This window comes from Camelina sativa, chromosome 2 (genome assembly GCF_030686135.1).
Source record: "Camelina sativa cultivar CO46 ecotype springtype chromosome 2, ASM3068613v1".
Taxonomy (NCBI): Eukaryota; Viridiplantae; Streptophyta; class Magnoliopsida; order Brassicales; family Brassicaceae; genus Camelina; species Camelina sativa.
Window position 1 is genome coordinate 30,817,974 of NC_141881.1, and position 15,668 is coordinate 30,833,641.

Sequence of the window (15,668 nt, forward strand, 5' to 3'; positions counted from 1 at the left end):
TTGATATTCCCGGTGGTGGTATATGTAAGATTGTCCAAATTTAGTGGGAACCATAAGGAATATATTGGGCCAATGATGGGCCAGAAATGGGTAACAATTGCATCCCCATGATCAATCCTTGTCGATGCTCGAATAGACGGTTGATTTGACTTTGTCGTTTATTTAGATGTTTTGTTTGTCCATTTAGGGTTGGCTTTATTACAAAATTGAGTTAAACGAATCATCATGCAAACAAAACAAAAAAAAAAGGGTAAGAAACTATGTCACTGATTTAATCAATATTGTACAAAAGAAGTTTCAAAGTTGTTTACCATGAATCATAATTAGTTAATTACCATCGTACTACCCAAAGATATCAACAAAATTCTTTGGATCCGCGTATACTAGAAACTTAGTGGTTATCGCCTGCTAATATTATTAGCAGTATTATTGTCAAGTGTGCACGAACATATGTAATCATTAACTAAATTAAATAGATCAAACTATATATAGATTAATTAGGATTTCTTAATACTTGATATAAGGTTAAATGACGAATTATGATTCAATGATTGGACTCACGCCCAACGTGGTTGTACGGAAATTTCCTAAGCCACCGTGTCATTCCTTTCTAGCCATTTTTTTGATTCAATTGAATCAATAATATGCTCCACACTGAACAAGAGATTTTGGATTTTGTTAAGAAATTAGTAAAATCTTCAAAAATCTGGATTTACTATTTTTTAGGAGAACCATTTTTCATAAAATTTTAAATGGTTAAAAAATGAATTTTTGAAAAATCTAATACCAAAAACCATTTCAAAAACCACATCCATTCAATAACCGCGATAAATTTTATTCAAATATGGTAAGATAAACTATATTATTCTAAAATAGTTAAGATGAATTTGCATTGTGTAAATATGTATATATATTTTTAATATAACAAAAAGTATATTCTTTTCTTTTCATGACCATTTCTCTATATATAGATCAATGCCACTTGAACCCTAACACACACATGCACATGAAATTATCATCCTTTTCCCACAACTCAAAAAAAGAAATCATGTCTTTCACCACAAACCCACATCGTCGCCGCCTCGCCTCAACCACCACAAGCGCAACGGTAGCTGTAGACTGCCATCAACAAGTTCGTTCATGGCGGCTCCTTCGCACCATCGTCCAACTTCTCCTCCCATCTTGTTACTGTACAATCGTAGATCCAAGTGATATTCAAGAAGACAAATCATCTCACCGACATATCAAACCAAGAACCTCTTCCGCTTCCTCAACCACCACAAACTCCACTTTTACCGGAACAATATTCGGTTTTCGCCGTGGCAAAGTAAACTTCTGCATCCAAGCAACAAACTCCAAAACCCTAAACCCAATCATTGTCCTCTTAGAGTTAACCGTCCCTACCAAGGTATTAGCTCGTGAAATGCGAGGAGGCGTGCTAAGAATCGCTCTCGAATCAAACAATGATGACGGATATGTTTCACATGAAGATTTTTCTTCTACTTCACTTCTTACAACACCTTTATGGAACATGTTTTGCAACGGTCGGAAAGTCGGATTCGCCATCAAACGGGAGCCTTCAAAAGCCGAGCTAGCCGCGTTGAAGGTCCTTACTCCGGTGGCCGAAGGAGCCGGAGTTGTTAACGGAGAAGAGATTAACCGAGATAAAAGTGATCATATGATGTACTTAAGAGCGAGTTTCAAACGAGTGTTTGGATCGTTTGATTCTGAATCTTTTCATCTCGTCGACCCACGTGGGATTATCGGACAAGAACTAAGTATCTTCTTCTTTAGATCGTCAAAAAAATGATTTTGGAACGTTTTGTTTTCTAGCATACGGATATCAATCAGTGCACTTGCATACTATACTATACGTTGGGATTATTTCGAGATTCATCGGTGGTTTTTTTTTTTTGGTTCCTTTTTTACAAGTTTCTATTAGGCAAACTGAACCGATTAATCTGTCTCGTAGTGTTTTTTAGGCTGTGCTTAATTAGATGAAAATGTAATAAGCATAGCTTTTGATGATCTCAACTTTTGTATAGTAGTGGTGACCATGTGTTCATGTGTTTCTTATAGTGCAAAGTTTTTTAATCTTCTATATGTATATACTTTTACAATTTGCTTTCTATTATTGTCAATAATTTGGGGAATAAAGTTAATAATTTTGGTTGGCAACGAAACGAAAAATGAATTATTGTATAATTAAATTTCGTAATTCGTTTGTTATTACATGCACTGAACATATACTTTACAAACGAAAATATTAATATATGTAATTATGTATAATAAGTATCAAAAGGATAATATCCAATTCGAATGTAAATAAAATTACTATATAGCTAGTTTTTATAACGATAACATATATCATATTTTTTTAAACTCTATGGATATATTCAACTGGATAATATATTTTTGTTTAATTGACTAAAAAAAAACACAGTTTATAGTTACGGTGTTCAACCCATCTATTAAACGGGATCGCCAAACTTAACTTCAAAAATTTTGTAATCCATCAATAATGTTTTTTTTTTTTTTCATTTCTTGAATAATAAAGAAGAGCTCGTACGTGGGGTGAGGTCAACGAGGGTCGAGAGTTATCATGGGAGAATAATAAGAGTCCACGCGGCGAATCCATCACTACAAGAACACTAACAACTTTAGATTAAAATAATAATAAATTTTACATAAATAGACAGAACCAGATAACTTATTAGTATTACAACATTATTCATTCGTGACTTTATTACTTTTGCTTACAGAAAATGGCAAGCTGGTTGGTCTTAGCTGTTGTTGATTCCCTCTGTCTTTCCAATGTTGTTCTTTTGTTTTTAGCCATTATAAAAGAAAGAAAAAAAAATCAATAAATCACAAAACTCTTTTCATTATTAAACTCTTATAGATACACAATTTTTTATTTTATTTTTATTTATCAAAATTTTAAGAGGAACGAAAATTTAAACTAAATGCATAAAATTGAGAATTATTGAATCAGGTTACTAGCTAGCGTAAGAATCGTAATACCAAATAATGTAAACAGGAAAAATAAAGCATAAAAGATGAAATATCTGACAGTACACCATGTTCTGTTATTTTTTTTTTGTTCTAGAGCAGAGCAGTAACCACAATCTCAAAAAGAGAGGTATAATAATATACAAGATTTATAAGAAAACCCACAATCTCATAAATTTTGTTGGTTTTAGGCTTTTAGCTTTTAAGGCGTGTGGATAACTTAATAAAAGAAAAAAAGTATGATGAGTCTATCCAATATAACTAATTGGGCTTTGAAATTAAAGGTATGAGTTTATTAATAGGCTCTTAAAAAGAAGTTTCGACCGACTTTGTGGCAAACCAAAAACAGAACACAATTGTAATCAAATCATACCAAATTTTCGGTTATGTTCACGCAGGTTTTATGATTTGCCTATGGAAACCATAACCGGAAACTTGCGTCTTGTTTCATTTGTTGGGTTATTGCTGTTGGATTAAGCCGACTGGTATATATCCTAAAGAAAATGGCCTATGGACAGAATCTGCTAACTCATTACATCTATTAACTTATTGCAACTGAAACAGTCTGGTCACTTTTGCTAAAGATTAATATGATGTGCATAAAATCAAAATTCAAAAACAAAATTTTTACGGATGGATAAATCTGTTGTTCAGTCATAATTATACTCAAAAATTAAAAATTGTAGCAAAAGCAATACGCAGAAACAGCTCCACTCCCTCTGATCTTCGTGCTACTTCACCATTGACTAACTCTTGATGGGAGCTAATAGCTTCTTCAACTTCTATACTTCAGGACAGTTTTTTGTTATCAGAAAGACAAAAGCTGTTAGGAATGGTGTGGAGATATGGCAGAGAAGTTGTGTGAGGCAGAGTACTCGTATCATAGCTTGAAAACGTATCTTGAGAGAAGTTAGTGTTGCCGACCATCTCACCATAAGGGCTGTTCTGGAAATCAGAAGAGAACTCATGTGGAACTGTGTTTGAGAGATGAGGATGTTGTAGAACGTTGTTGTTGATGATATCACTCATCATAGACGTGTTATGATGAGAACTATTAAGTCCATGCTTCTGCATCAAGTGATTCTTCAACCCGAAGTTATTTACTGCAGATGCTTGCACTAGAAGTAACTGTGAGTAGTCTTGTGTTGTTGAGACGTAGGGATGTTGAAAGTTTGTGTTGGTAATCATGTTGTCCATACACATGTTATGACTGTTATAACCATAAGGTTCCTGCTTCATCAAGTGATGATTTTGGTAATTGGTGAGTTGGTTTGATTGTGAAGCAGAAAGTGGGAGCTGGGAGATGGTAGCATCTTCATGGTTGTACATATACAGCGAGAACTTGCTAGGATTCAAGGGTTGTTGGTTCTGATGAACAAAGTTTGTGTTCCTCTGTTTCTGGGCTTCAACAAAATGAATCCTTTCTTGCAGTTTTGAGACAGTCCGTTCTAATGACTGAATCAATTGAGAAAGTTGTTGGGGAGAGTAATGATCAAAGTTTGGATATTTCACATTATTCCTCTGCTTCTTCTTCTTCTTCGAATCCGTGTTCCCCTTATCCTTGTCCTTGTCCTTCTCGAGGAACTCATGAAGATTGAGGTTCTTGTTGCGTTTTCTCGCCTCTTTAAACCTCATAGCCATGTCTTTCATTCTTTCTCTCTCATTAGGCCATGTCTTCAATTCGCCGTCTGGTCCATAGTAGATGACGCAAACCTCAATCGCACAGAGAACTGAAAGCTCGTAAGCTTTCTTGAAGATTGTCTTAAGTCTGTTTGTTAAACTTGTTGAATTATAAGACGAAGAAGACAAAACTTATTTCATCGTGAGTTTTCCTTGATTTAGCAGCAAGAAATTAGGGTTTTTTTCCTCGAGAGAGAGTGAACACGAAGAAGAAGAATTATATAAAACTGAAGGTGAAAACATTGTGAACTCAAATACTATATAGAGTAAGTGTACGGGAACTCAATACTCTATTTGTTTTCCAATTTTTTTGCATAGATTTCCTTAATTAATGTCTCGATGGTGAAGACGAAAAAGGAAATTTTAATTAGCCTCTCGATGGCACTCTGTTCACAACTGTAAAATCTAAAAGATTTGATTGAGAAATTATAGATTCGATTGTGTCATTAATTGTGCAACAAAAACTTGGAAAAAAGGAAAATTAAGTCTCTAATAAAATAATAAGCCACTAATTTTGTTCACAGGAAAATTACCATAGAAAACGCATCAGTCTATTCGTATTGTCGATGATACCTTTGCTATTATTTCTTGTTGCATTTATTAGTCAAAAAATACACAATAATTGGAAATGTGGAAGTAGACAAATGTAGTAACCAGCTTGTCTTATTATAGACACAACAACATATAAAAGAGTACCAATCATATAAAACTCACAAATTAATGTCAGATTGATAACCAGCTTGCCAAAAATCACGACTTTTTCAACTCACAACTAGCAAATTTCGTTTCTTTGTTAGATGAAAAGTACCCATCATATAAAACGACAATGTGATTGGCAATCACAAATAAATATAAATGATTTGTGTCATTATATTTAGATAGTAAAATATTTTAAGATTTATCAAACGATCAAGAAATATAACATTCTTCTTTGTTATGTATATTCCTCCCTAATCCCAATAGATTGTTTTCCATCATTTAGAGAAGAGTTTCTCAATCGTGCTATGCGGTTTTGAGAAAAAGCCCTTAATGGTATTTTGTTTTTTTCTTTTCTTCCTCCCTTCTCCTCACATTGTGATGTATTTTATAAATGACTTGCAGATTTGAAATGGCTTTATATAAGTATTTGATAGTATGTGATATATGTTTGTTTACCCTTATATATTAGTCAAACATACGTGGCAGATTTGAGAAGTAAAATATGCGATTCGTGACGATATATATACCGTGAAATTTGGTGAAAAATAAAATAAATTAGTTTATCTTAGTATTATTAAACTGCATTGATATGCGTTTTCCTAAAATTGTGTACATGTCAACTGTGAACCACAAAATCAGCAATGAATTGAGGTTGCTAATTACTAATTTAATTACATGATTGTAGAGTCGTTTTGTCGAAACTGTCTGATCTCCAAATTCCCAATTAGGAGACGCCAGCTGTACTAATATTAGTAACTAAACACACAAATGACAAATCTCACATTATTTAATTCATGTACGTTGGTTTCTAGCTAGGGCTTTACATAAACGACGCGAAAACTTGATTATTATATTCATCCAAGATTAATAAATAAATAAAACCAACAAGACCCATTTATAAATATATACGCATAAAAATGACTTTGTGAATACATCATAGCCATTAACCTCTCAATTTTCTTGGTTGGTGGGTTCGTATAGTTTTGGCTTCTCACTCATGGAAACATCCTTAAGCTACGATATCTTGGATTTCTTACAAAACATCGTCGTTTCCAAGTCACAGCAAAATTCCCTTTCTTCCTCTTCTGATTTAGCGACACTCTCTTGCTCCGTAACAGAGCAACAATCTCACTCAACTCAAAAGTTATCTTCTCTGCGACCGCGAGGTGGTTCCAGTGATGACTACGTACAATCGCCGAAGAGGACAAGGAGAACGAGAAGTGATAAAAAGATAGAAGATATACAGAACCAAAGAATGAATCACATTGCCGTCGAACGTAACCGGAGAAGACAGATGAATCACTTTCTATCTGTCCTCAAATCTATGATGCCTCTCTCTTATTCTCAACCTGTGAGTTTCCTTCTATCTTCTTTTTAGGTCTGCTTAGTACACTACTTTCGTTTTATTTCACCTTTACATTTTACTAATTTATCATGTAATTTTTAATCATATTCTAGGATTAAAACATGATTCCGGTGCATACAAATTCATAAATTATTGAACTATATAAGTAGATTTTAATTTGAATTAAGGCTATCAAATGCACCCGAAAACTTTATTCAGCTAAATGTTCAATTATTATGTGTTTTCCGATCATTCATCTCAAATACAACTATACGAGCTAATAAATAATCTGTGATTTTCCGTTTATATTATTAACAGAATGACCAAGCATCAATCATAGAAGGGACCATTAACTATCTGAAGAAGCTAGAACAACTTCTTCATTCACTTGAAGCACAATTAAAAGCTCGTAAACCTAATCGATCACCAAACAAATTCTCCAATTTCTTCATGTTCCCTCAATACTCCACCGCCACTACTGCCTCCTCCTTCTCCTCTAACTACCACCACGGCAAGGCAGTTGCTGACGTGGAGGTTACAATGGTAGAAAGACATGCCAACATCAAAGTGTTAACAAAGACACAGCCAAGATTGCTCTTCAAGCTGATCAATGAGTTTAACTCTTTAGGTTTAAGTACTCTACATCTCAACTTCACAACTGCTAATGAAATGTCTCTCTTTACTATTGGCGTCAAGGTAATTATTTTCATTCTCTTCTATTTTTCTTTTGGGAAATATTAGATAATAATGATAACAGTATTTGTCGGTTAAGATAAACGTATACACTACTATATAGTTAGACCTATATTGTTTTTAAACATCGACTTTATTATATCCTTAAATAATTGGTTTTCTGGATTAGGTAGAGGCAAATTGTCAATTGACGCCTTCGATTAATGAGGTCGCAAATGCGGTGCATGAAGTCGTTAGAAGAATTCACAAGGAAAGTTGAAATTTTATCCACAATTATAAATAATCTCTTGTAAAATAATCAAGTACCCATAAGTCAACAAGTGTATGTAGGGCTTCAAATTTGGAGACAGTTAACGTCAACTCATCTTTTAAAAATTTAATACTACAATCTACATAAAGTTATACTACTAGTAGACTCTCGAAACTTAAAGAGTATACATCAAAAAAATAGTACAGATTGGTAAAACCGGTTTGATATTATACGGGTTCACTCGTGGGCCTTATATTGTAACGAATTGGGCCTTTTAGCTTAACCGGACACGGATGAGGTTCAGTTTGGGAAAACCAGAGCATAGGTCCTCGAGATGTTTGAACGATCGTCTAGATTACGAATACGAACAAAGCCTCTTTCTACGATCCGTGGCCGAAATATCTGAAGAACCCAAAAGCCCAATGATTTTACAGATCTTCTCCAATGTTAAATCTAACGTTTTATATTATTCCGATGGATAATATAAATGATGCCGGTTTTGATATTTTTGTGATTGATCAAATTTCAATGTCGCGATCAATGTTTCTAGAAGACAAAAAACATCAAGAATCTAGTGGAATTAGTTGCTTTCATAGGATATAACCAGCTCATCGACCAAACTCCCTTATATAAAAGATTATATTTTAAAAAATGAAACACCAAACCTCTTTTACTTTAGGCTTTTCAATTTTAAGATTTTAGATGGATACATACGATATCATCATGTTAGTATGTCACTATATAAATGGCTAAACTTTTATTAATATATGAATATTAACATAAAGTCTCAACTCCAAGAACCTTTTTCTTTATTTTCCACCTCGCTTTTATGCTTTTTTCGTTTGTTTAATTATATGTCAAAACAACAAATCTACGTTCATTTCTTATACTAATTTTTCTTTTGTAATCAAATTGTATTGTTAGATTCTGAAACACTTGCTTAAGTAAAACCTACTTTGGTATATACATTAATTGTATTAAAATTTGTTATCAACGATGAATTAAATGTTTGTTGTATTACAAATTATTGAATTTAGATCTAGGTTATATGGAAACTTTTAATTGGTAAAACACCGAAGTTATTATGATATTCATTAAAAAAATATTGTTAAAGGATTATATATTCTAAATATAAATTTACTAAAATACTACGGCCGGACAAAAATAATACATTTTGTAGTAAATGGGCAAAGATTGTTACAGAGACAGACAGCTATCTCATCAAAGCTCTGTCGCCTTTCCCATTACTCGATTTAAAAAATATTTTGTAGTTTGTGAATATCCTTTGTACACCACATACTCTTCTTCCATATATTATTATATTAACACTACAATACATACATGTCTGTGTACAACTATTAACTAAAAATGTTTACATGTCACCAAATGTGACGAGAAAACAAAAGTATATCATAACATAATTTACTTTATATCCCGCTGGGGTTAAATATGATGTGACTTTTATCCTTAATATGATCATTAACCAATTAAAGAATAAAAGAATCCTAGAAAAAAGACAATGTTTACTAATTAATTGATGCTCTTCGTATACGATTATCTCCCAAATGATTATACAGTGGTAAATTTGTCTACCCTGAGAAGAAATCTGTATCGATCTTGAGAGCGGAATGAAACGCAGCTAAGCTACAGCCTACAAACATCTACGTTTTTCTTGTATCAACTTACAACATTATACAACCTTCAACATAAGAAAAAAGAAAATAAACTACATCATACCAAACGTCTCAATAAAAATACTACATTATACTACTTGGCTTGTATGATCTGAATGCCCAAAAAACCGTGATTTTACAATAAACTCATATTGCTTCAAAATTTTGGTAGCCTCCAATTCTTTAGAATTCCCCAGAGAGACGGGCGTCAAAAAAACATATCGATCAATACATGTGAATCATTTTTTTTAAATACATATCGATCAATAAAATGTGTATAAAATTCGTTGTTAAAACGGTAACAACTTATTAACACACATAAATTGTTAAATCATAAAAGTTTCAAATGACATCACAACCACTAGATTATTATGATTATGTTTAGTTTCTTTTGCCATTTACAATTTTCACAAGCACTTTATATCATATCTAAGATTCGTATACTATAGCGAGACGGCAACATCGATATGATACCTATATGGCTATATAGACTAGTAGATTATAAATCATGTTCATTTTTAAATAATTTGCTATTTTTGCGTTATTTTATAAAATCGTCAATAACTCAATATCATATGAAAAATGTGCTTCAAAGTTTGGAAAATGTCTACAGTATATATTTGAATACCGACAGTCGGGTTGTAACTCGAGTTAACATGTCATCTAAATAAATGACAACAGAAATAGAAAAAGTTTACGAATATGAATGCCACTATAAATCTAAGTAATTTGCGTTTGGGAAAGAAAAAAAATGCTGACCCACATTTTAAAATCTTCTATGTTAAAGCAAAATCAATTTGCATGGCCAACTACTGGACCGACTTCTATTCAACTTTTTTATATAGTATTTCTTTGCGTGTATCTTCGTTATATATAACGCCCATGACCCATGTCTATATTAATTCTATTAAAATTGAATGGTTGGTCCAGTGAATTATTAATACGATTGATTATGACATTTTAATTGGAAAATATCAACTCTACTGTAGAGAGTCCATTTCAACCATATATACCTTGATATATAGACTGTTTTTTCACAGTGAATTTGGTAAATAACATATTATTATCATTTTTTTGGGACATGTTATTTTATATAATAATATATTTTTATATAGATGTGTAATCATAAGCACATACTTCTAATTAATAATTTAGAATCAGTGTAAGAAATGTCCTTTTTTGTTAAAGAAAAAAAATATGTGTAGTGAATTTATGAAGTTTTGCATTTGCAAATTCCTGATTTCTAACTCAACCCTTTTGTCCCTTTTTTTTTTTTTGTGTGTCAACAACTCAAAACCCTTATCATTGGGTGTAATTACTCTTTTCTTTAGTTAAATCACCAACAAACAAGAACTAGAAGTGAGAACGAAGTACAGAAAGCAATATTTTGGGAGTCCACATTTGTTCTTTTAGTCATATACAAAAATATACAATTAAATATCTTTTCATATATATATATGTTAAAACAATTTAATTAACAACAAATAGTTTACTACATCAAATTGAACTTTCAAAGAGAAAATAATCTAAAACATTAGTATTAGAAACAGAGGAAACATACTAAATTAGAAACCTAATGATTACGATCTAATTTAATGAATCTTAACCGGCTCCAACGTAGCCGAGCACGAGCTGAAACCTATGGGCAATATGGCATCAATTTAGATCCTGGATCAGACTCTCTCATAAGTTGCTTTTGCATTTAATTATATAATTTTTCATAAATTAAAAAATCCCCCGAAATTCTTGAAAATAACTCAAAGATATCTCTAACACTTCCCCTAGGGTTAACCTGTCGTCTTATTTAAAACCCGGAGATGGAGTGAGAAGCCATCTCTCTCTCTCTCTCTCCCTCTCTCTTACAAATTTGGATTTCTCGGGAAACACAAAAACAAAAATATAAGAACTTTGAAATCTCTCCCGAGGATGAATATATCTGGGTATTATTAGTGAATTCTCTGTTTCCATCTTGGATGGATATATAGTGTAAACACAGAGCAAAGATTCTTCTTCTTTGGAGAAGAAGCAAATGAGAGAAGAGAGAGGATCGTTTCTTCATGTATTGGTCGTATAGATAGAGATCTTTATCAATAACGATCGATCTAGGCCATTCAGTACAAACTTTGTTTCCTTTTTTTTCTTAAGCAATTTTACGATCTCAATAGTTCCCAACCAAACAAGATGAAGAGATCACGTGGAAGCTCCGATTCTTTGGTCGGTTTCTTACCAATTCGCAATTCTACAACAGGTAAAAAAAAAAAAATCTTATACTACAATTCTGAAACTGTAATTGTTATGTCTTTTGATGTTCATTAGCTGAATACTAGCTTGAAATGTACAATTACCTATAGGTATATAAGACTGATTTTTTACTAATAATTGTCTATTATTTAATAATTTAAGTAAAGATGTGTTTTTATTTATTTTTTCTGACAATTCATACTATCGAGACGTTATCCTGACAAAGGTTTGGTGATTATTCATGACATCATAAATATTCCATTATTTGATTGAAATTATCCGTTCATGGGATTGGTTTGAAGTATCCGTGATTTAATGTTTTTTTCAGACAAACAAATAAGTCCAAGACCAACAAACACCGGCTTTCTCTATTCCGGCGCCGGAGACTACTCTCAGATGTTCGACGCCTTAGACGACGACGGGAGTCTAGACGACATGGGAGGCGTTGGACACGCGTCTTCCACTGCCGCGGAGAAAAAACGGAGGTTGAGTGTAGAGCAAGTGAAAGCGTTAGAGAAGAATTTTGAGATTGATAACAAGCTAGAGCCTGAGAGGAAAGTGAAGCTGGCTCAAGAACTTGGGTTACAACCGCGACAAGTCGCGATCTGGTTTCAAAACCGCCGTGCTCGGTGGAAGACAAAGCAGCTCGAACGTGATTACGGCGTTCTTAAGTCAAACTTTGATGCACTCAAACGCAGCCGCGACTCGCTTCAACGCGATAACGATTCTCTCCTTGGACAGGTATAACCATATATTTATTTATTTAGTGTATATATATTATGAGTTTGATGATAAGCTAAACTTAGAGATGATCCAACTCTACAGATTAAAGAGCTTAGAGCAAAACTTAACGTGGATGGGGAAGAGAACGGAGTTATCAAAGCTACGGAAGCAAATCAGACGGTGATGATGGCTAATAATGAAGTCTTAGAGCTAAACCACCGTCCACCGTCACCGCCTATTCCTACGGAAGCTCCAGCTCCAACGTCGGAGCTCGCGTACGAAATGTTTAGCATTTTTCCACGGACCGAAAGCTTCAGAGAAGATCCTGCCGATAGCAGTGACTCGAGCGCGGTGTTGAACGAAGAGTATAGTCCCACGACCGTTGAAGCGGCGGGTGCAGTGGCGGCAACGACGATGGATTGTTTCAGTCAGTTCGTGAAGATGGAAGAGCATGAAGATCTGTTCAGTGGAGAGGAAGCTTGCAAGTTGTTTGCGGACAATGAACAATGGTATTGCTCCGATCAGTGGAATTCGTAAAATTTGTGGGGGTAGAATTGAAAAAATAGGAAAATTGAAGGGGTTATGTAAAAATATTTCTGAAGGTGGGAAAAATCGAATTACCCAAAATGTTGGGGTCTTTTTAGTTGTGAAAGTGGGGACATGACGCGAGAGGGTAAAAAAACCGAGAGATCACGTGCGGTTCCATGCACGTGCGGCCGTAATCTTTTCAAGGTTGAAGAGACATGACAAAAAAAAAAAAAAATTGTCTGAAATTATCGGGAATTAATAAAAATAAAATGTGACGAAATAATATTTTTTCGTCGTTTATTTTAGTATTTTTAAATAATTACTTAGGGGGTGAATCTATGAATGTGATGATAAATCATACTAAAATCTTTAACTTCCGATAATGAGCACAGTATAGTTACGACTTATTCTTTTTTTTTTTTTTTTTCCCCTCGTTGTCTGTTCACGATCACGACTAGGCACTACTCAAAAGATTCTAAACTCTGTAGTTTACCTGACATTTTTCTTACCTTGATGTTATGTGAAAGTCATTTTACAGAAACAGAAATGTGTCTTGACTTTTGAAAAATGTTACACAATTTATTTTCTGTCATTGATTTGTTTAAGAAGTCGACATGATACGATTGCTAGTAAGAACTGATTCTCTCGAGATTACGACTTGTCTAAACTAGAGATATCGATTTGATAAGATAAATAAACCAATTAATTCCTGTTAACCCCAAAATATTATATAGTATTTCTGAATTATGATCAACAATATTTTTATTTTTAAATCTGTCAAAACTATATATTTTTTGGTTCATTACTGAGGTGTTTTTTTTTTTTTTTTTGTATTTTACTGTCAACGGTTCATTACTGAGTTTGTATAGTTTTTATTGAGAATCATTAGGTTAGTCGATTATTATTAGACGATTATAAGTTTTGAATGTTCTTTTTTGATAGGAATAAGTTCTCTTTAGATAGGAATAAGTTGTAATTAGGAAAATTTTCATAACGCTCGCCTCGTTTGTGGGTTAATGACAAACGTTAACGTAATCATAGAAAGGAAAAAATAACGTTCGAAAATATTTTCTTTTGAAAAATACTATATATATTCACAGCATAAGGACATGGAGATGAAAACATGAAAAGCCGAGCCACATAATTGGATCTCCCTAAATATCCGTGTTTGTTTCTAGCCGTTCCTTTTTCTCCTTTTGTTTACTTGCTTTTTCATTACCTAAAGCCATTTTTAATTTGCCTTTTTGCTGCAACAAAAGTCTGTATACTGTTTGTTTATTCAAATACAATGTTTCCATCCGCCGATCTCCTATATACCGTACTTCTATATTGATTAGTTAGTAACTTAATTAGTATACAAAGATAATGCTCAACTTCTAACTATTTTACTCGTGGAAGTGGAACTATGAAACGAAATTGTTATTACAAATACGAAAATAACTAAGTGGTTGCCATTTTTTCACCGGTTCAAAAAGATTATCGTACAAAAAACTGGCAGTGTAATATGTCATTTTTCGTTAATTCTTTTTGTTTTGTACCATGCACGCATTAATCACATTTTACCCCTTAGTGATATTAATTGAGAGTTTTGTGACATAGTCATTGTCATGCAACGTTACAAATGGGAACCATCCATTAACTATATAGCCCAAAGAGTCATTGTTTTCGTATTAGATTGGTGTCTATCTTCAATTTAGTTATCAGTCTTATCGGGTGATGTTGTTTTTTGTTCTATCTTTATTTTTGTTTTCTTTGTTCAACAAGTTCTTCATAATCTCTAGTACACCATCATATACTTGAAATATTAATAAGAATGAAACTGTTACAATTTAAATAAAAAAAAAAGAAGAGCAAAAATGTCAGACAAGACGAAGTGGAGAGATGGTGCACATGGGATTCTGTTGAAAGAGTTACAGAAACAAAAGATTAGTTTCAGTCAGGAAGAGGGATTTATCTCCATGCGGCGATCCCACTGGATCTCAAGACGTGTCAGCCGTACACGTGTTAGATTTTGCACGAGATCTACTTTGGTGAAGACGCAAAAGCTGTGGTAGGGGCCCATATAAAGCCCACAAGACTTTTGCGCTGTCGCTTTCAGACAAAGACATTGGTGGAGAGCCATGTGAGTAGGTCCCACTTTACATCGAACACGTCACTTTAAACGCCGTCGCGTCACCGTTTGTTTTTCTACACGTCCACCTTTCGCAGTCTCCTTTAAAAAATTGTATTTATATCTTCACGGTAATGGTTAATAATATATGCACGTGTATGTAATCATTTACCGCCGTCAAAAAAAAAAGTTTGGTCAATAAAAAAAAGTTTATTCAAAATCTTAGCTTGATTACTGAAAGTTTTACAATACACTAAGGTGTGATTGGCGACAAAAACAAAACGGTACAAATGGTACAATTTTAAGTTTTTACTAATCACAAAAATTTTACTAAAAATTTTATTAAAAAATTTATTTTCAGTTTTTTTGTACCGCTTTCATGTACAGCTATTTCTTACAGTTTTGCACTATTCCTTAAAAGCTTACAGCTCCAGCTTACAGTTTTTCTGTACAGCTTTGGATATGTTACCAATCAGACCCTACTATTTTTTTTCGTGAAACTTAACAATAGAAAAGATGTTGGCACAAAAGTAAAAAAGAGAGCAGTTAAAAATACTGGGTAAGAACTAGACTAATCCAGAGTATTTGTTTAAAAGCAGCAGCTAATTTAATAAAACTCAACTGGGATTAAGTAATATGGCAAGGAATTTCACTTAATAACAAATAATTAAAGTTTGTTCAGGTCGACTTCCACTATCTATCCTTCATCTTTTT

The 15,668-nt window shown here is 33.2% G+C and overlaps 4 protein-coding genes across 4 annotated transcripts; 3 read left to right on the plus strand and 1 right to left on the minus strand.

Annotated features, from left to right (window-relative positions):
- Window positions 1–1,000: 1,000 nt before the first annotated feature.
- Window positions 1,001–2,103, plus strand: LOC104743844 (protein MIZU-KUSSEI 1-like). The gene has a single exon (XM_010464886.2). It carries the CDS (start codon window positions 1,001–1,003, stop codon window positions 1,808–1,810), a length of 810 nt encoding a protein of 269 aa, XP_010463188.2. The 3' UTR covers window positions 1,811–2,103.
- A 1,698-nt stretch (window positions 2,104–3,801) lies between these two features.
- On the minus strand, window positions 3,802–4,833 carry AGL78 (AGAMOUS-like 78). Its single transcript, XM_087470823.1, is given in 1 exon segment — window positions 3,802–4,833. A coding segment is annotated over 1 exon segment (1,032 nt).
- Window positions 4,834–6,318: 1,485 nt separating this feature from the next.
- Window positions 6,319–7,836, plus strand: LOC104743853 (transcription factor bHLH99-like). Its single transcript, XM_010464892.3, has 3 exons — window positions 6,319–6,742; window positions 7,055–7,432; window positions 7,599–7,836. Exons 1-3 carry the CDS (start codon window positions 6,389–6,391, stop codon window positions 7,686–7,688), a joined length of 822 nt encoding a protein of 273 aa, XP_010463194.3. The 5' UTR covers window positions 6,319–6,388; the 3' UTR covers window positions 7,689–7,836.
- A 3,139-nt stretch (window positions 7,837–10,975) lies between these two features.
- Window positions 10,976–13,124, plus strand: LOC104743861 (homeobox-leucine zipper protein ATHB-5). The gene is made up of 3 exons (XM_010464901.3): window positions 10,976–11,600; window positions 11,922–12,334; window positions 12,419–13,124. The coding sequence occupies exons 1-3, from the start codon at window positions 11,534–11,536 to the stop codon at window positions 12,851–12,853; spliced, it is 915 nt and encodes a 304-aa protein (XP_010463203.1). The 5' UTR covers window positions 10,976–11,533; the 3' UTR covers window positions 12,854–13,124.
- The last annotated feature ends 2,544 nt before the right edge of the window (window positions 13,125–15,668 follow it).

Excerpts from the sequence above, each read along its gene's own strand:
- LOC104743844 (XM_010464886.2), top strand. The coding sequence starts at position 1,001 with ATGCACATGAAATTATCATCCTTTTCCCACAACTCAAAAAAAGAAATC.
- LOC104743853 (XM_010464892.3), top strand. The coding sequence starts at position 6,389 with ATGGAAACATCCTTAAGCTACGATATCTTGGATTTCTTACAAAACATC. Across the intron at positions 6,743-7,054 it reads CTCTCTCTTATTCTCAACCT|AATGACCAAGCATCAATCAT; the intron begins GTGAGTTTCCTT and ends TATTATTAACAG. Across the intron at positions 7,433-7,598 it reads TCTTTACTATTGGCGTCAAG|GTAGAGGCAAATTGTCAATT; the intron begins GTAATTATTTTC and ends TTTCTGGATTAG.
- LOC104743861 (XM_010464901.3), top strand. The coding sequence starts at position 11,534 with ATGAAGAGATCACGTGGAAGCTCCGATTCTTTGGTCGGTTTCTTACCA. Across the intron at positions 11,601-11,921 it reads AATTCGCAATTCTACAACAG|ACAAACAAATAAGTCCAAGA; the intron begins GTAAAAAAAAAA and ends TGTTTTTTTCAG. Across the intron at positions 12,335-12,418 it reads ACGATTCTCTCCTTGGACAG|ATTAAAGAGCTTAGAGCAAA; the intron begins GTATAACCATAT and ends CCAACTCTACAG.